The 21,312-nt window shown below is 35.9% G+C and overlaps 1 protein-coding gene across 1 annotated transcript in view; it reads right to left on the bottom strand.

The window, feature by feature from the left end:
- LOC149782347 (scavenger receptor cysteine-rich domain-containing protein DMBT1-like) overlaps positions 1–21,312 on the bottom strand; it is a 76,240-nt gene that overhangs the window by 44,478 nt on the left and 10,450 nt on the right. The window contains exons 3-4 of the mRNA XM_089935116.1: positions 12,796–12,902; positions 8,923–9,030 (exon numbers count right to left, since the gene is read on the bottom strand). Coding sequence (XP_089791242.1) covers positions 8,923–9,030; positions 12,796–12,902 — 215 coding nt within the window. The remainder of the gene's footprint in view (positions 1–8,922; positions 9,031–12,795; positions 12,903–21,312) is intronic.

The following is a 21,312-nucleotide window of genomic DNA, read 5'->3' on the forward strand; positions in this document are numbered from 1 at the left end:
TCGGTTTTTTAAGTTACGGAAACACACGTAGATTGTTTACTAACCTCGTGGCAACTTGAGTATGTTATCTTGCTCAAAGACATGACTGTGATAAAAAGTGCTAAATTTAAAATATTAATACTGTATCTCCATTTCCCCCATTGAACATGCAATAAATGTAAACCGCCTGAACAACATTTCGATCCCTGTTATATGACAATATTTGGTAAATATTATATATTGTATAATGCTAATGTATGCAACGGTATTCAGTGATGAAATGTGTTAGACGGGTTTCGCAGCAACATACTCTTATTCTTCGTTGTGACAGCTAGCACAATTTGTACGAATATACTATTCAATGTACACCAGAGTATGATCGCGTCACACCCATTGATCTTGATATATAACAGGTTACGTGTTGGACTCGTGCTGTTTCCTGCATCATATCAAATAACGTCTGATTCCGGCTATATGATCTATTAAATATATATGCTGAATTTCCCAATTGAATAATTGTAACAAATCGATGTTACATGTTTTTGGTGTTGTATTGAACATCTATACAGTTATGCTTGGTTTTAGTGATTATTTGTGTGATTATGGTAAGTCGGTGTTTCAAGGTGTTTCTCAAATCAAGCACTAAGGTAAATGCTAGAAGCAGGCGCCATTATGTGCAGTGTTTACAATACTTGTGGTAGCAGGGATTAGTTTTGTAAATTGTAATCTCCCTAGTTTCTTAACATAAAGAATTCTCGGTAGTTCCACCCAAAAACAATTTGAAATCGAAAAAGTTCTTTGTATTAGGTATTTGGGCCGTGTTCCGTGTTGTATCCTTAGAAAGCATATATATATATATATATATATATATATATATATATATATATATATATATATATATATATATATATATATATATAAGGCGGGTTAAGACCTGCTAATGCGTCATACGAATATGAAGCAAGGAAAACGTTGATACATTGGAACTGAAATTCATCTCTGGCAAATAATGATGTTGATGTGATAAAATTCACCTGCACATTTGTTTTCCATATATGCTACTAATGGTACCGAATTACAAATAGGATATCGCTTATTATGTATCAACATTCATCATGGAGTCCAACTCCTTTAGTTCCACTTATAATAAACAAGTATGATCCTGACTTGCGCACATATAAATTGTGATATTCAGTTATATCATAACAAAGGTTAAGAGAACTGAAAACAACTCAACCATCGTAAAATCAATAGCTGTTGGTGGAAGCTCCAGTGCATGCAAATCTTTAGTAAGAAGACGATAGCATATTGTCCCGTCCAACCGTGTTTGCATGGGTTAAGTGAAATAAAAAATGGATAGATGACTTCGTCAGCCTAGGGTTCAGCAATTAAGAAAAGCAATTAGTGATGCAAGTCAATTTGAGCCGACATTCAATAAATGATGAGTTGTCACGCATTATGTAACCCACAGAGTGCCAGGTCATGTTGTCTAATCCAAGATAATGTCAGTTTCGTGTGCCCGTGGTACCATCGATGTGAGTTCGTTTGGCATGAACCACCAAGAAAATGCATGACTGATTTTACCATTGCGAGAAAATCATTATTTTCTAATGGAAACGTGACCTTCTGCATGTTTTTCCCAGTAATCAAAGGCGTTTTTCTTTTTGAGACTTCTGCCACAAGTAACGTTTTCAGAGAGAAGTTATAGGCGAAAACCTCAATGAGTACCAAATGAGTAGTTGTCGACGCTAAAAATTACCCCAAGATTGAAATGTGCACAGTAGCTAGACATTAAAGGGGCGAAATTCGCCCAAAGGATGGCATCGATAACAGCGGGTTGTGGGTCCGCTAACGATTCCTATATATTCTAAGGAAATACATACGATATGTGACTTGAATAATAACCTGCATCTTTGCAAAACACCATACATTGAAAGCCGATCTGGCCTAATCATCACTGTATCTAGCGAGTCTTATAATCGTAGCGGCGATGTCAGCGTTGTCGATAATTGACTCGATTTCCTTTCCATCAATGGAATAACCTGCGCTGATGAATAACGCTACGATACCATTGTTGATAAACCCAGCGTGGGCATTGTCATCGTGATTAGTGTAGTTAGGATATATGTTCGCATTATGCTATTCTTAAACTCTCTCTATATATATATTTTATTTTGTCTAATACATTTTTAAAGCGCCCATTATCAAATTGGATATAACGGAACGTACTATTCGCTTTTGTTGCGGTTTCCTAATCAAAGAGTCGTTGCTGAGCGGCCTCATTAATGATTTTACTATCCGCTGCTGAAATTTATTTTATCGATGGTATGATAATCGCCTTTGGTTTAACCTTTGATTGTCGAGTGAATAATCGTTTTCTGTGATTTTCAATTATTAAACGGCTTGGAATTAAAAGCTTGTACCCGATCAGCAACGATGTTGTGAATGCTATTAACAACTCGCATATCAGCTTGCTTAGCTGCTCGTGATGATAATGCTAAAATACTTTTAGTTTCCTGCAAGCGATCCAGGAATATCATCACTAGGACCAGTTCCGTAATAAATCATATAACTATTTCACTTGTGTTAACAACACGCACTGGTACCACATGCCCACGTAAGATTATGATTCCAGTTAAATGTCAGGTTATATCTAATGTATAATTATAGTGTCTATATTTATTCACAACACTTTGCACTGTATATGTCTTGATCAACACCGGTAAAGCGAAAATGTGCCAAGCGACTATTTATGTAAAAGACGAAGCAGTAACTAATATAAAATCAACCGCGTTCCAAAGTTTGAAAAACTCCAAACAATATATAATTCTGAACAGCCACACTTGAGAAAACTCCGTTCTTATAACTGCCACTGATGGCATCACATGATACATTGATTAGATTCGATGAGGTAATCCTCCCAATGTCTGGCGCCATATGATATCCCCTAGGTAAAAGTTGTTTGTCATTTTGTATATCTTCGGGCGAACGTGCTGACGACCATTTAACATGAATCGCGTTTGGCTCAGATTCGATCAAGATAGCGGAGCTTATTGTAGGTTCATTGGCACATATATCAATTTTAGAACCTTTCTCAGTCATCATCATCATCATCTTTATTTCCTTCCATGGAAGATTACATGATATAAGAATAAATCATCTGAATACAATCAATAAATATTTAAAAAAAAAAAAAAAAAAAGGTTCTATATTGGAATACAAATACTTACGCAATATCAATCAACAAAGTGTTCGTCAACTCATAAGTTGCAAGTTTCAGTACCTTATTTACAGAAGAGAGCTGCACACTGCATGACAAAGTATGCTGCATACAGGACGAATAGCTTGGAGATTTCTTTGTCGATTACTCCTGATAGTAACCTTTTACCTAAAAGATATTGTAGTTGCAGCTCATCTTCTGCATTAAATAACGTAATGTGCAGGCTCAGGGGAAATTTATCAGTAAGGAAATCCCAGAAAGAATTTCGAAAGTTCGACATATAAGGACAACTAACACAACAATGAAGTATCAAGTCTGTATAAACATTCCCACATCTAATACACATATCAAGCTGTGTTTGTGGAACAGCAGCCCATAGTTTAGCTACATATGTAAATACCTTAGTGTGTTGTCTAGTTTTAGCCGACTGCCACACTGAGGCAGGTCGTAAGTATTCGTGTATCGAAGAGAATCTATCAAAATCTGCTTGATTAGACATACGAACTCTCCAGAGGCTATTTTCAAGACCAACAATTTTTGACCTTACAATTTCTTTCCAATTATGTTTATTTGTACCAAGACCGCCAAACGAATACAATCAAATAATAGGCCAACTTAAATAAACTCTCAATGATCATAATGCAACTTAAATGATTTTGATTCATCAGCGGTAACATATGTCATTAAATGTTGGTTTCGTCGATGAGGTTGTGAGCACATAGGTAATACTCGGGTTTGTATTTACAGCAACACTTGGCATCGCTGCATCGATTTCATATACAACACGAAATGTGACAACCTTAGATGTCTCATCAGAACTCACCATCTGTGTCGCAATATATGACAGTGATGTTTTTAACAACTCATACATTATTCGCAAACAACGTTTTGTACAACAATGCCATTGGTGAGCAATTGCTAACAGGTTGATACGGTATTACTAATGACTTCTGGCAAAACAGAAAAACTGTTTTCAATTATTTTGGTGTGTTATGTTAAATGTTCCCCATCCTTGTTTAGCCTTGTTTATTTTCACATAGTTTTTTTTTATTTGTTATAATTGTGCTTGACCACCAGTCTAATCAATAGTGAGAAAATAATGAGTTTTTTTTTTACCTCAATAAATATATCACAAAATTGATCTCTAATGTAAAGGATTTTATTAGATGTTCATTTTTTCCCCGTTAACTTTACATTGTCAGAATCGTTTAGTATTCCCCGATACTGAACGCGCGCGACAATACACATATAGGAATCGCATGCATAAAGGAACTACTTTTTATTGTAAACAAGCAATGGACGCTGACGCCAGCACTTTTGATTTGTAAACAATTCACGGACACTCGCGTAAGATGCTATTTACGTTGTGATTGTTTAAATTTGTTTCTGAATGAACTAAAACATGTTTCGTGGACTGCAAAAAAACAGCTGTTTTGGCACATTCCGCGTTGATACAATGTTACGGATTTAGGCTAGCTACTTTATATAAAAAAACGCAAGATAAGGTCCTTACAAATAACATACAAGTGACAAGGCATATACTGACTTCTTTAGCTGCTGATAAGAATGGCAAAATAAAAATATACTTGCAGTTTTACATCCTCAAAATGTATTTTCTTAATTATGCAAATCCGAATTACATGAGCCATGACATAGGTTTTCAATCTGGATTACACATTTCGAAATTGTGCTGTAATTTCGATGACAAGTGCAATTGCATCCTCCTTACTGCGCTCAAAATGGAATATACATTAAACTCCATAGCGTCTTTTTGATAATTGCAATTGAAAGACTTCATATTTTTCCCACATTATGATTTCAAACATTCAATGCCAGAAACAGAAACACATTTGCAGACTTAAACAGGCTTCTACAGCGCCACTTCAATCCGATGTATTTCATGTATATTTCGCACAGATGAATCCAGTCCATAATCACAAACGTTCGTTGAATCGGAACAAAATACCAAAATATATTCATTCCAGATCAAATGAAAAAGTTGTTGCAATGCGCATTCATTCACAATATGGCTGCAGATTTCATTTTTAACTAGACACGCCATTTTCTTTCGAAAGTTATGTCGTGCGCGCGACTAAGTTCAAATTTATCTGGGCGGAGTTATGTGCGCATTAATAATGATGTCATTGTGTACTGACAAATCTGCGCTTGAGTATTTAGTTTGGAATACGGCATTCATTCATTTACGTTGTTTCCTGTGGTGTATTTTGTTTATATAATTAAACCTTAGGTAGAATAAAAAAAATGAGCATATAATAAAAAGGTTATTGCATTTGTATGGGAAAATATGAACTCGTTTTGTCGGAAGGATATACTGCACTCTCAAGGTCGTGCAGCATTCCATTCCAAAACTCGTTCATATGTTCCCATTCAAATGCAGTAACCTATAAGTATGCCATGTCCAATGAATATTTGACTGTTACCGTTTTCGCGGATCACTTTTGGCATTTATGTGTATCGTTGAGCCAAATATATCAACTCGATGTTATTGTGTCGGCCTCATGAAACAATTTATTCGAAATTATTTCCTTTTTCAATCATCTGATTGTTTGTCGTAAACAACAAAATCATTTTCTCTTGCATCACGGTCGTCAACGGTGGGCGCTTCATCTATTGTGGACAAAAATCAATAGTGTTCGCTCTCTCACGTATCGCTTTCTTAAAATCTTTGAGGACATAATAACAGAAGCTCAGCAGCCGACGGTGGAATGACGTGCAACCGATGTTATGTTAACCAACTCAGAATCATATCTAATGATGGCGGAGGTTATTCTGTTCTGGCTGGACCAATAATTGATGCGCGAACTGAGTTTGGAAATATAGCACTGGTTCCGTCAGAAATATGCTTCTTTGGTTAAAGTGCTACTTTTGCAGAAAAATCAGTGACAACGAATTTCTCTTTTTCGTGAGGCCATTGAATTATACAATTATTTTTGATATACAAAATACCATGTATTAGCATTATGTGGGACATCGCATACAAATTCGTACGTCAACCCCAGCTACGGTTCAAACACAACGGTCGAAATGCAATCGCTAAACCTTTTTCCATGAGGAGCAAATAAGTTAACGTTTATAGGTGGATGCAAACACGGGTTTGCAAAAAGTCCTAGGCAGTGATGTTGCTGTTCTGTTAACGAAATTACCATAAACGCCATGGTGAAAAGATCTCGGTGAAAACGTATTCCTCCAAACGTGATTGACAAGGCCGCCACCTGTAAATACGCCTTACAAATTGTTGATTTTTCGATCAGATATAAAGAAGATTTATGAGCATGCCAAGTCATTGTGAACCATTTAAGCGCATTCTTGTCGAACGGTGCTTTTGGTCCTCAACGTGCACAGAAATCATCAATACGATCAAAAAGTTATATAACTTTGAAGCGATCACACGAGGGGGGACGCCGCTTGCACCAGTTATACACGTTAAATGATGAGATCAAACATACGATAGGATTTAAACTAGCTGACGCTATTCGTTGGAAAGCTGTCACTGTTTACAAGAAAATGATGTCACAATCACCACAGTTAGATCCACTTGGAAATATTTGTGTTCCGCATTTATATGCACCAGTGGAATGAGTATGTGGGTAACGTTGTACTACTAGCCCTGTATGGACCATTGATTTAGTTGTAATTTCATACACAGATGACTGTACAGGACAACTAACGCATATTTGGCCATCAACAAACCCTCTCATATGCATATGTAATGTATATTTTGTGCTTGACGTTTGTCCATGATTAAGGGTACAGTTTTGTTGCACTTGATTTTTGTCATGACTGTAAGTTGTAAATCAAGTTTTTGCATACGTGATTAATATCTTTGTAGATTTTGCGCTCCTGATTTTCTTGATGTTTACTGGTTTTCGAGTTCAAGGACTAGCCCCGTTTACGAAGGTGTTTACAAAACAAAATCGAATTTTCCATCAGAAATGACTCACACATAGGGAGTTGTATATATAGTGAGCGGTAAACAGTTATTAATCATTCCTGTCTCATGATCAATTACTGAGATTCAAGTAAGCTTACAGATGCTATGAAGGAAGGTATTTAGTCATAATATTCTTTGGAATAACCAAAGTGCTCATAGACGTTCAGATTAACACAATAAATTCATTTTTTCTGAATTATTTTGAAGACATTTTGGATTACATCATTGGTGTATCAATATATTCAAGGTATCAGGACATTCAAGACTCTTGGAATTAATTTGGAACATTCACAAGTTTTGGACATTGATTATTCGGGTATTAATTCACAATGCTCTAAGCGTAATTAAATTTTAACTCTTATGTTTTAGGGACAAAATGTTTTCACGATTGTTACTTAAATTGATGGTTTCATTTTTCTTTTGTTACATTTGAGTTCTTTAGTGTTAACAACGCCGTATTATAGTATTTGTACGAGAGGAATATAAATCGTTACTGCAAATAATGAATTATCAGCAAAATTTTTGTATTGGGTTAATGTGAAGGTTATTAATAATTGCAAAATGACAAATCGCATAAGTGGTAATTTCATCGGAAAATATCAATTGCTTGGTATCTTGAGGCAACTAACTGACTTTCCTGCATATGGATAGAAGAAACAGAACAATCAAGGTTACCGTTTTGAAAATAGCTAAGGCGTTCGTTAAAGAAGTAGTAAAGATGCAATCACAATGAGCGTGAAAAAGAAGAAAACGGGGCGCCATGGAAATGTAACAGAGTTTATGTGTCTCAGTGCCCACTTGATATAGATGTCGCAGAAGTCAGAAACATTAATGATTCCAATAGAGGAGAACACCCATTTTAAGAAGAGGGCCGAAACGCCTGAGTGTTGTAGCTACATCTTCAGTTCACCGTATAACGGATTATCTGTAACAAGAGGTGCATTCGTCTTGGATATCGATATATATCAGCGATCCAGGACAAAACACAACGAAAATATTCAGGGAGTCACAGTTATGTCTTCGAAAAGAGAGTTAGCACTCAAAAGCATTGCCACTATTCGGTTTATGGTTATGAATGTTAATGTTTATGTCTCATGAAAACAGATTGAAACGTTATTGAACTCTTCAACTTCTTGAGTGTGATAGTATGTTTGTGGGTATAGTCTATCTAAAATACTTCAAATATGCTTGAGGGCGATAGTGTATGTATATTTCACCACTCTTCTGTTACATCCTAATCCTCTTTTGTGATAATATATGTATGTATATGTATGCATAATACATGAACACTCCAACCTAGTGTGTAATAGTGTTAGTATATAAATATGCATTGGATAAGTAGACCACTGTGTATCATGTCTAACTAAGCAAACCCATACACATCTTTCAACATGGATTCGATATGTTAAATTACCGTTTGACCCGAGATAGTACACCGATGTAAACATACGGCATATTATTAATTCCCGTTCGACTTTGGATATCCCACATTACTACTATGATTAAGGGTCAAAATGTTCTAAGAATGTAACGATGAATACAGTGTTCTTCGGGCGATTGTGATGTGAGATTTAATGCATTGATGTTAGACTCCTGCTTGACACTGTAACTGACCATAATATAAAGCTACGTTGTGATAGTAGTTCTAGTTTTACCCAATATATCCTCACATTACGACTTATAGAATAGGCGTTGAGAATAGGAAGTGAAAATACTGTTCAGACAAAGAAATGGAAACAGTATCTGCCAGACTGCAGATCCATGTAGATACCTTGCCGCTTCACGATAGATATCTTTCCTTTGGTTCTGTCTCTATGGTATGAATATTGTGATGCTTCTGTGATACTTGCATTGTCAGGAACACTTGTGACATCTGTGGCTGCAATTAGAAATGTTATGCAGTTTATGACTTATATTCTTGCGCAAACATATATCTTTAAGCACAAGACGAAGTACTCATGACTATTAAAGTGTGATAAGTTTTTCAAAATCACAAAACAAAAGTATTTTGATGTATATATCGTGCTATTTATATATCAAGAGTCGCCATACATCAATTGGCTGAGCGTCAGACTCAGTGTGTCCTTGGCTCTTTTTCCTCTTTGTAACCAATAATTCAGCTAAAAGCAACCAACGAACCAACTGTTTACTATCATGCTCTTTCTCAAGAAATTCGATGACGTTTATATTTCCAAGCAATAAACAACTAATTTTCATTCCACGGCTTTCTTAAAACCTGATTATCACATTTATTTTCATCCTCCATTTCAAATATAAAAAGTCAGTTAAATCATTGATGGGACTCTTGGTCTTTTAATTTTATTTATATTTCCATCACTGATCAAAGATAGGCCATTGGTGTGCATGAGAGACGAACAGTTTAAAATGAATTTATATCTTCACCGTTGCTAAATATTGATGTGAGCTGGCGTTGAACCATCTTTGACGTAGAACAATCCTTGGTTAAGCACACAAGTGCCACGTTTGCCCCATAGTCAGCTTCATGACAAGTAGACCGACATGCTTGTGTAAAAAACAAGCGACAATGACAGATTTTCCATCAGGATTCTGCAGCCTCTGGAATTAATAGGAACATAAACCGGCAAGATCATGTCTCCTGTTACAATCAGTCTAAACACAGGGAATGTTTCGAAGTGTTCCGATAATCGGAACAATGATTAACGAACTGAACGGAGTGATGCAGCTCAGAATTCAAAATTTGATGCACAACATGCCCAAACTTAAGACGTTGGAAACATGCTTTGTCAGATGTAAAATCAGTTTGACCAGTGTTCGCAAGTTAACGTTGAAGGTTAAGATGGGCGACCTGTTCTTGACCAATGCCATTAAATTTTGAATATAGTGTTGCAAAAGCTAGCCCGCTAAGAAACTAACCCAAAACATTTCATCCTTAGCGGACCGTACCAAATTTCTCGCTTAATATTCAAACACGGTAGCTTAACGTAAAGTTAGGTATGCAGAGGCCAATCACTATCCATCGTGATTTAAAACGATTAACAAAAATTTTGCTTTCATGGTTTCAGTATAATACCAATAACTAGGACAACTGCGCCAAAGATGAATAATCACTGTGCGAAGATTAATTTCATTATTAGGCAATGAACGCAACACATCTCGTTTTAGAACGGTTAATACAGATGTCCATAACTTTGATAAAATTTAAATTGCAGTCGATATATTTCAAGTTAAACACAGAAACGAAAAATAATTGTTTTTGTTCAATTATAAATTGTTACTCATGTACCTTGTATTTATCATTCTTTTTGTCAACGTAATAACAATAGGGAATCGTTGTGATTTACTAATAGCGAGCAGTGGTGACAGTTACATATTACACAATGGAAACAAAAAAAAACAAATCTGAACCTTCCAAACCTAAAAATGTTACTTATTTATTACTAAATGCTTTAAAAATAGCATTATTTCTAATAGTTGTTCCCATGTCTAAGAACATTGGAAATCATCAGGTGTTTCTCCATTTTGTTTGAAAAATGTGTACAACCTAGAGACACACAAAATGTTGAAACATCTAAAAATACATCTATAACTTTTGTAACTTCTGGCACATGATTTTACAAAAGGTTTGTAATTTTGTTCATGGCTGTAAATTGTACTGATTATCTTTAGATGTTGCCTACGTGAATAGGGCTGTTTTAAGGATGTTAAAGAAAGCAAAATTGCGTTGGCTCTATAAATAGATGATTAGGTACGTCTAGAAAGTTATTAACAATATAATCATAATAAACGTGTTTACGAGATTCGGCCTATTCGCATTGGATAAATTGATTAGGATGGTACTAGAAAACTAAAGTTAATTCTTATTGTATGAGGTAGGTCAAATTAATATGTATTTTGAAATATTAAAATGAGTAGTATCATCTGCCACGTGGGGGTTATGTTATGGTCGCAATATACGGTTATATAAGGAGAGTAGGGAGAGAACTGAGCAATACAATCTCTTTCCTATTTTGGATGCACTCGTATTTCCTGTGCTTCTGTTGTAACATCAAGTCTGTAGAGGTGTTTTTGTTATATTTAGATAATATCTGAGAATAAAAACATTGTCAAAACGGCGGTGTTCAGACTACCTTTGAATTCTTCACAATAGTTCTAAAATAATATTTTATTCCAACTAAGTACTTTATATCTCCGCTGAAATTTGTATTTATTTCGTAGTCATATTGTCATGGATATGTATGAATGGTAAAGCAATGATACGTTGAAGGTTGATCGATAACTGTGTCATTTTTATGGGTTACTTTTCGAACAATCTTGTGGATAAAAGAGGACTTAATTTGTCGTTGTGTTGATATTTGAATTATTTATTATTTGAACAATCTATCCGCAGTGCACAACTCGGATGCTGAATTTTGATATCATATTCGCCGTTTCTACCACTGTTCCTTGATGACAAAAATGTGAGTTTAAACGTCATTTGAAATCAGTGCAATAACGTTCATTCCAATAGGATATTAAATAATCAGTGGATGTTGTGGTGTTTGAAAGTTACATATGTATTCCATGGTAAGTTTGTTTGACTTTAATAGTTGTCATTCATTTAGGAATGAGAGAAAATAATCCTTCCCTATATATAAATGTTGGATAGGAAAATTTCACCCTCGGAAATACATTATGAATCTCAGTTGGAATATCCTTGTCATACACTGGTGCCTACGAAGGATTTTATCGTTCCTGTTTGACTTATCCAATACAGACTTTCCCCGTTATTGCAACAAGGGCGGAAGTGATTGTCCGGGGGATTGATTGGAGGGGCGAAGGGCTGCACAAGATAGGCAGCGACTCATAGGGCACCGAAAAAGAATTAAATTCCGGAGAAAACCTACTTGTGAACCTTAATTACCTATTTATTTTAAAATTCAAAGCAAGGTTCACTTTGCATAGCTTTATAATGAAGATAAAGATGGCGGAACCTAATAGTTAAAATTACAAGAGTAATTATTTAACAGGTCTGGGAGGGATGGGCAAATTCTATAGCACACGAGGCACCAAAATATTAAAGAATATCTACCCATGCACACGTAAATTTATACATAAATGCATACATACATAGATACATAGATACATACATACATACATATATGCATACATGCATACCTCCATGTTAAACAACCCGTTTATGTAATCATTTCTGTTTGTCCCCCTAATGGCGATAATATCAAAGTTTCACTGTATTTGATTCCAATGGGTGACATATATTCATTACTTTTACGATTCATATGAAAACATTACCTTTGCGACACAAATACATATGAATGACAAGTCATATAAACTAAATTGGATCGCTTACATTCAGGTGTCAGGATATGGGCAACATAAATAATCCTTTTACCTTTCCTTCGTTTTTCTCATGTTTCGTGACTGTTAGCATTCTTCTTAAGAATCGTTCACACGGAAGTTATCTATCTATCTATCTATCTATCTATCTATCTATCTATCTATCTATCTATCTATCTATTATATATATATACCTTTTTAATTTCCTTCAAATCGTCGTTTTCAAGCTTTGTTGAAAATCAGAACTTCCATTTAAAAACATTTCACAATAGTCGTGTCATTTTTAGTATGTGTGTATGGAATGTTTTCACTAGCAAGTTATACTTACGAATAGTACATATTTCATTTCCATTGTGCTTCCATCCATCACAGCAATAATGTGCATAGCTGATTTTTGATGACTGGCGAGTCTTCCAATATTTGCAACCGTAAGCACTGGCAACGTTTGGTAGAAACAAACAGGTATTAAAATTGATTTGTTTTGTCAAATGTATGCGTTTAAAGTGCAGATATTATTCAAATCAGTGATGATATGATCGTGTATTTCAGAACTACCTAACATATAAAATATCATTTCAATCAATTCTCTGGAAAAGTCGCTACAGATCTAATTTGTGAGTTTGTGCTAACTTATACGTTTCCTTTCTTCTAATATTCATTCGTAATACAATTACTGCAAACTTTTGGGAAATCGTAAACGCCACATGAATTCACAATATAAAAGGAAAAGAGATATATACTACCTACGAAGCGAATGTCTTAATGTAATATTCTAATGGTGTTCTTATCATTGAAATAAGAAATAACGATTTAATTGGTCTTGCACTTTATATTTCGTTGTCTTATTGATTATGACATGGACGTTTCAAATTCGTCTGACCGCATCGCATAACACATTGACTCTAATAGTGTATGCTAAGTTTTATGATTGTATCTCATGTGGTAGGAATACTAAAAATCACGTACTCAAAAGACTTAATGTATCACGTCGGACTGTGTTATGCCATTGACATGAACTCTGAACATATGTGCATGACACCTGACATACTGAAAGTAGATTGTTAAAAGGAGGTTCCGAATACAAAAATATGATATCCTATCATAAACAGGTGCATTCTTCCATAATGTAGAAAACCTATTCCAAACACAATGTATGATATTTCTTGTTGTTAAACCAGATTTTGTGGCAATCTCGAGCACACTTTATTGTGTTCTCATCCGTCTTCTGCTATAGCCCGACTACCGCTTTTGTTTACATTAAATTTATTTGATTTAAAATCTATATTCATGATATGAAAAATCTTGGTTTTGCACGAAACCTGATAATTTATGTTAACATATTTATTTAACCTTATGTTTTCTTTTTCTTATGACCGTGTTATGTCAGAACCGCTTTGGTCTTTTTAGAATGTCTAGATCAATCCAAAACTAAGCAATACACGATCTTTATGATCTCTTCTAATATCATTGTGACCACACACCAAATTTGGAATACCATCGTCCAACACGTATCTATTGTAATCGTAACAGGATAAACCCACATTATTGAGAGAGCATGTAGATAGACGATGACGATACACAATTTTAATTCCTCCTAACGTCGCCAAATAATGACCGTGTGTCAGAAATATTTTGTCAATAATGTTGCATATTCGTTTGGCTCCTTTTTACTTTTTTATATTTTTTTTAACGTCATCGCCTGCTAATTTGGCAGAGTATAATTTACTCCGTAACCTTACAAACTCCAAAATTAACACCTAGTTAGTCTCATCCTTTAATTTTCCAAACATCTTCTTGTTGGAATCATCTTGAACTTTATTTGTTTTAGGATAACTCGTACATGTTTGAGAGCATATCTCCACTCACATCCTCGGTTTCAACCTCGTAACAGACTATCCGTGTCGGTAAACAACAATTTAGCTTTATTGCCAGATATGTTACCGCTACAGTGGGCTAGTGGTCTGAGCGTCTGCATCGGTTGCGGGAAGTCGTGGGCTCTTTCCTCAAGTGAGCTATACCAAAGATTTATAAAATTGGTACGAACAGCTGCCTCGCTTGGAGTTCAGCATTAAGAGGTTAGTGTAACGTATAGTCTACCTGGTGTCAGGATAATGTGACTGGGTGGGACATCATGCTACATGTCTGTGTCATAATTCCCCAGTGCTAGACATCACTATAAACTTCCACATTGCAGACCTCGTTGCGATATGACTGAAACATTGTTAAAGCTAGATTAAAATTCCAAATCACATCACATCACTTTGTTCCCTCATCTCGATTTTATGTGCCCGTAATGAAAATCATATATGAGCAGTTTAGATAACTCTAGCACCGTAACACCTCAGTAGACGGGATTGCTCATCAACACTTTTATTTCAGACGGGATTGCTCATCAACACTTTTATTTCATTCCCGTGGATCGCCAATAAATTGTCATCAAAACTGTTAATGCTGAATAATGTGGGATCTCCTACTAATTTATCTCTGCATGAACTCATTTATCAAATCGACGTCTACTAGTTTGCTAATATATTCCATAATTTTGCCGAAAACTAAGTTTTCATAGCGGTATTCCATGCCAATCCTGGGGAGGAATAGCATTAGCAAGAAAAGAATCCGTAATAATTTCAACACACATCCCTGAAATTTTCAAAGACGTCAACGAGTAACAGCACGTCTGTGTTAAGTACAAATCGTGATGACATCCCATAATGGTCAACCTAAACACATCCCATACGTTTAACTCATGAGCATGATCCGCCTCGGGAATGTTTGAATCAGTAAGATTGCTGTAAAATGGTTTCTCAGACGGTAGCGATTTCTCCTCGAATTGGTTCCAGTCTTTCAAATATACGTACAAATAAACCCCTCTGATACCCATAATTTCATCTGGTATACCAAAACTAGGGCGTCATGAAATGAACACAATCAATGAACTTAATTTGCCTAAGGAGAACAAGTATTTCTCCACGCTGTTAGGAATAGATTTGATTTTTTGGAGAAAATTTCCCGAAACAATTTACGATCAAATGAGAATCCTAGACACGCAGATTATGCATCGACAAAGACAAAAAATAATGTTATTTTAAAAAGCAAATTACAGATATAGTGAGCAGCTCCTTTATACTTTCCAGTGTAATCATAACGACCCAGTACACGGTCATTACCCAGTATTGTTTCCTCAAATCAAGCAATTCACAGCGCTATCGAAATCGATCTTGTATCCACCTGTACCAATAAATCCTACATAAGCCATTCGATGCCATCTAGCGCTCGGTAGAGCTTCGCCTGGGAATTATAATTTTCGTTGACGCACAGGATTTTGTAAGCAAATCTACAAGGCACATGCCCTTGATACGGAGTCGTGTATGATTTTTCAGTAGTAGTGTCCTGATGAGGCAGAGGGATAATCGAAATCGGCATACGCTACAAAATGATTCCTCATATGTTTTCATCGCCATGACGTTGACACAATGAAAACTGTGATTTAATAATTTTCTTTAGAGTAGTAAAAGCGGGTAAACAATAATAAAAAAAGCAAAAAGCGTTTGGCATTTCCTCTTGGACACTTGCCCGCTCATAATCCTCAATACATTTTTAATCCTGCGATAATAACCGTCCTTGTCTTCCTTGGAAACGTACAGGATATCGATGCATACCTCGTACGTACCGGTTAATCGGAGCGGGTAAAAGGAATTATTGTACCCAAACAAATTAATTCGGATGAAATTTATTTTTCAAATTCACAGATGTCTCTTATTGGACTGGAAATTCGATTGCGGTAAAATCTAATGTGTTTTAGTTAGTAATGTAATAATTTATCAAGTCCGGACTGTTCGCTGCGGGATAAAACGCAGATAATAGCTCCCACATGAAATATTTATTGTCGCTGTTTTCGACGGTGATGCAACCTTGATTCGCTGCGATTTCATTAGGTAACAACAGCCAAGAACTCTCTCTGAACAGATTGTATTTGACCGTGATGACAACTTATCTTTTCATACCCATATCACCCACCCCGACATGTCGCTGAAATGTTTCGATATCCTCAGCTACGTTTTCGTTGAGTTATTTTACATCATCATCAACCACATTAAAAAGAGCTCCCTGGAACGTATTAAAAGTAAAATCGATCTGATACTCTAGCGTTTTTCTAACGAGTACCTGCGCGATTATGGGTTTATGTAATTATTTGGCAAGCTCCTCTTGGTGCTCTCTGGGAGCACTGATGCCAATTCCTAACTTACGTTTAGCGCATACTGTTCCTTGCACTAAACCGCGGACGACTCTTTCACAGAAATTGTTTGTTTTATATCCCGTCCTTGTCGCACTCAGTTTTATCCTCTGGATGATCTCTGTTAAAAATATTGTGTCGCATAGCTATCCGATACACGTCACTGTAAGACTCATGACCGGGGAGTTGTTGATCGCTTTCATTTAATTGCGCATCAAGAGGATTCCAAGGCCCAGTGTACTTGTGTCCTGGTAACGTTCGACCTCTTTTAGGCCTCGGGAGTAAGCTGATGATTTTATGAATATCAAGAGTCTGCTATAGTTTCAGATCTTTCAAATTTGACACATCCACCTACAAATACACTCCATTCTATCGTGATATAATTATTGCTAGTATCAGAACCGCAGTGGTAAGAATGAGCGTGCATTATACTCTTCACCGATTTTATTAGAAATTGCAGTGTAATCATCCATCATATAAACAAGGTGCGATTAGTCACCGTGTCCCCAGACCCTTCCCGAGATTGTTTCGCTCCACAAACAACTTACTGGGACCTAATAATTTTATGATTGCATTTGAAGTGACATCCACATCCTCGACATGCCCTGTTCTCGTCCTGCATCTTAAACACCACAGGTTTATGCTGTTAATTTTCTTTTCTGCGTATGTACTTACGTGTTTATTGAATTCAGCATCATATCCACTGGAGATTTTCCGCTATACCTCTTTTGTACGTAACCAATGCAGTACTACCTGAGGTGCTGTAGTCAACACCTTGAATCTGATGAAAATTATATAGGCGACCAGTTGGGGCACCTGTTCTCAAATACCAAATTACATCGTCCGGTGGGGTAAACCAAAATAATCGAAGTATTCTACATCATTTTGGGCAGAGTCGTTGATTACATCTACACAGTGCGTTGCAGTAGAATTCCACTCGAGGTAACCCTTCTAAATATCGTGGTGATATCCCCTCACACCCTAAAAATCCGTGGATATTGATAAGAGCTCTTCCATGGACAAATCTGGCATTGTAACTGACCTGTCTCGCAAAGGAAATATTGTTTATAAAATTTAGTCGGGTCACACGTTAGCGTCGTCTTTGAAGTATTGGCCAAGATTACATATGCCATAGCTGAAATGTCATTAATGACAGTAGCGCCTGTGTCCGTATCCAAATTGCACCATAAGCTCGCAGCATATGCCCTCATACGATCATCGCTTACCGTGACCAAGCTGAAGATATTACTATCCTGAAGCAAATACCAGTTAATTTCTCCCACTGTCTGATTATTAAGTTGATATTTCGCCGACTTGATTAACGATCAGCCGTTGTTTCGTAACGTGACCTGAGTACCATCCGCTAAATTAGCCGGGAACAAAACATTCGTCTGAAGCTTCCCTCAGGTTTACAAAAAGAGGCTTTATGCAGTAACAAAATGTATATCATCTTCTCGTGTATTGATTTTTCAGTGGATACTTCCATTCAGATTGGTAATTTTTTATGCCTGGTATTCAAAATGCTCGTATTGTCGTCGATGGGGGTATCTTTATACATTTTTAAATAATTGGGAGCGAGTATGGATAATATGTTTTCATCCATAACGCATTAACATTAAAATGTTTGCAAGAATTATTATTCTGGTTGATGTCTGAATATTTCGCAATGATTTCTTTGGAATCATCAATCATTGCAATGAAAATTCGTTAAATGAATTTTATCATAACCTCTTCAAACCATAACGTTACATTAGACAGGTAATAGCGATCCTAGTAATGATTGCACTACCACCCGGTGTGCTCAGAAGCTCGTTGAATAAATTACAAACATATTTACAAAATAGAATGTATCCTACATATATAATTGAGTCTGTGCTAAACAAAGCCCGTAAACTTATTCCACACGAGGCTTTAAACACAGCAGAATGTAAAATAGAGAAAAATCTAATTCCTTTTAAAATACAATATACTCTTTCATTAATACAGGTCGCATACTTAATAAATATGAAAGTCTCCTATATTTATGCAGTAAAATATCTTTACAATAATAAACCGATTCTCGCTTATAGAAGACCCAAGCATTTGCACGATTTTCTAATTAGAACTATACAGACAGAAAACAACAAAAATACAATTTTCGTCATCTAAATGTAACACACACGGGTACTGTCGATGTACAAACATAAAATAAAGTGCTTCCTTCAGTAGTGCTAATACAAAAGAAGTATTTTCACTACGTGATACCACTAAATGTATATCAACTGATGAGATTTTTTTAATATCCTGTAAACAATGCAGCATGCAATATGTTGGACAAAGACTTCGACAAGTTTCTAAGAGAATGAATAATCATCGCGTTCATCTTAACCATTATAGAGATCTTAAGTTTCCCTCTAATATTTCAACACACATTAACACTAATAACCACTCTCTACTCGATTTTTCTTTCATGCCAATATATATTGTGCATGGTGACATGAATAGACTCATGAACGAAACTTAATGGATTCATAAGTTAGATACTTTGTTTCCTAATAGCCTTAATGCCAATGCACGATATAAAATTTTATAATTTGTTTAATTGATATGTTGTATATCCTTTATTGCAATATAATCATATACATGACTGTTTGTCTCTATTTTATTTTATTGTCTAACTGATTCAGGTTTCATGTTATGACGAAGTATATCATTTATGATGTTGTCTAATGACGTAATTGTTATTTTAAAATAAAAATATTATCCGTTTCTTTCAAATCATTTCATGCTTGAATAAGCATAAATTAAATACGAAAGTATTTGCACAGAATGTTTGGCGTTTGTGTTTTTTTACATCCCAATTTCCGATTTCGTTATCAATTTCTGTACCATTATAACCCATTTGTTTTGAGGCGATTGGCAGTTTTAACAGTAAGGTGATTTCAACCGCATATTGATAATAGTACCAGTTTTTGTCAGTGTCTGACTCGAGCTGATACCGTGACTACTTAATGTAGTGTTTACTCTGGTGCGTAATTCTAAACAAGGAATGTCGTTAGGTATGTGGTTATCTTATGTCTTAACCGTGTCTTAGTGCTCACGAATTTTCGGTATTCCGTCTCGTAAAATAATTTAAATCATCTTTGGCTATTTAGGTTTGGCTAAATTTTAATTTATTTTGTGGCCGTTACTGTTGATATAGTTCTCCAGTGCTTTCTTAATGTTTTCTTCTTCGTTCTGTTTCGCTTTACCTAATACAGACAGCAAGCCCAAGAGTCCTGAAGAATATTTTCCTCTTCGGTTATATCAAGAATTTCCAAGATATCGTCCTGTTTTGCATTAACATCGGCAATCCTCTCAATCAGTTAATCCTATCTGACATATGTGGTTGCACCGACTTCACCTAATTTCACAATGAGTATTTTCAGTTTTACATCGTGTCATGCCTCTGAACTGACCAGCGCTTCGGTAATGGGTGTATATAGTTCCTGTCCTACATCACGTTGAAATTCTTGTTTACCCACTTTATCGACTACCACTTGCTTGCATTATGCCGCACAATGATCAACAACATTTCTGACAACCTTTTAACGTTGACACAAGCATTTAATTGTTTCAAATGACGTAATTTTATAATGACAATGATATATAAAAAAATCGTTTAAACGCTGTTAGGAATGTAAAATTCGTCAAAACCATCCCAATACATTTCAGGTATAGTTTCAGAATCACGATGAAATGTCATAAAATCATGTTTAGATGTGGTTGCATTCGTTAAAGACACGTTAAACCCGGATGACATCTTGTATTTATCGTGCTGGTGGTTTAACGTGCACATCATCACTCTGTCGCATTTCCGCATCATATTTAACGATAAATTCATCAGCAAATGAAGCTGGTTTTAACATGACCGTTAGGGCCTATTACCATATAATAACAATACGTCAGTAGAAATGATGCTTATATTTCTTGCTTAGTGTATCACCGAGAATCAACATTAATGATGTTTCAATCTTTTATAAATAATGTCTTACACAACCTTTGGAACCTTACTGCGATTAAGAGTATCAGATGACTCCACACTCCAACAAGACCTCGATAAAGAAGTAAAGTGGGAAAGAGATACTATGACCGGAAATTACAGTATGGGCTATCATGTCATCAGCGGATTACAGTCATTATACTTCGCCAGTGGATTACGCTGGCAGATGGTATTACGTAGAAACGCTAGGCCACACACCTATCTTGGCTGGAAACAGGTTCGTGGTCACGACTTCGTCAGAATGTTCACCTTCTTACAAAGCCATATTCATTTTTTCTGATCATCCTACAGCATCGGATGCGAGAAACCAGTGGGTTACAACCGTGTAAATCTCTAGCATTTGGAAGTAGGTCCAGGTCCCAGTGCCGGTCTCCATTTCAGGATATCCGACGCGGTATAGGGACTCAGAGCATCCACATTTAGAGATTGAAAGGTATCAAACAGGATACGAATGCGAAGGTATTCTTTAACGGCACGACTTCGGTAGGATCGAATCTACTCGAATTTGCCATGACCCTCTCGAGACCAAATACATCTTGTTAAACTCACAGTTCTGACGGCAGAGCCTTTAAATACCGGATTAATTATTT

The sequence above is a fragment of the Sinohyriopsis cumingii genome, chromosome 15 (genome assembly GCF_028554795.1).
Source record: "Sinohyriopsis cumingii isolate HCF-2022 chromosome 15, ASM2855479v2, whole genome shotgun sequence".
Taxonomy (NCBI): Eukaryota; Metazoa; Mollusca; class Bivalvia; order Unionida; family Unionidae; genus Sinohyriopsis; species Sinohyriopsis cumingii.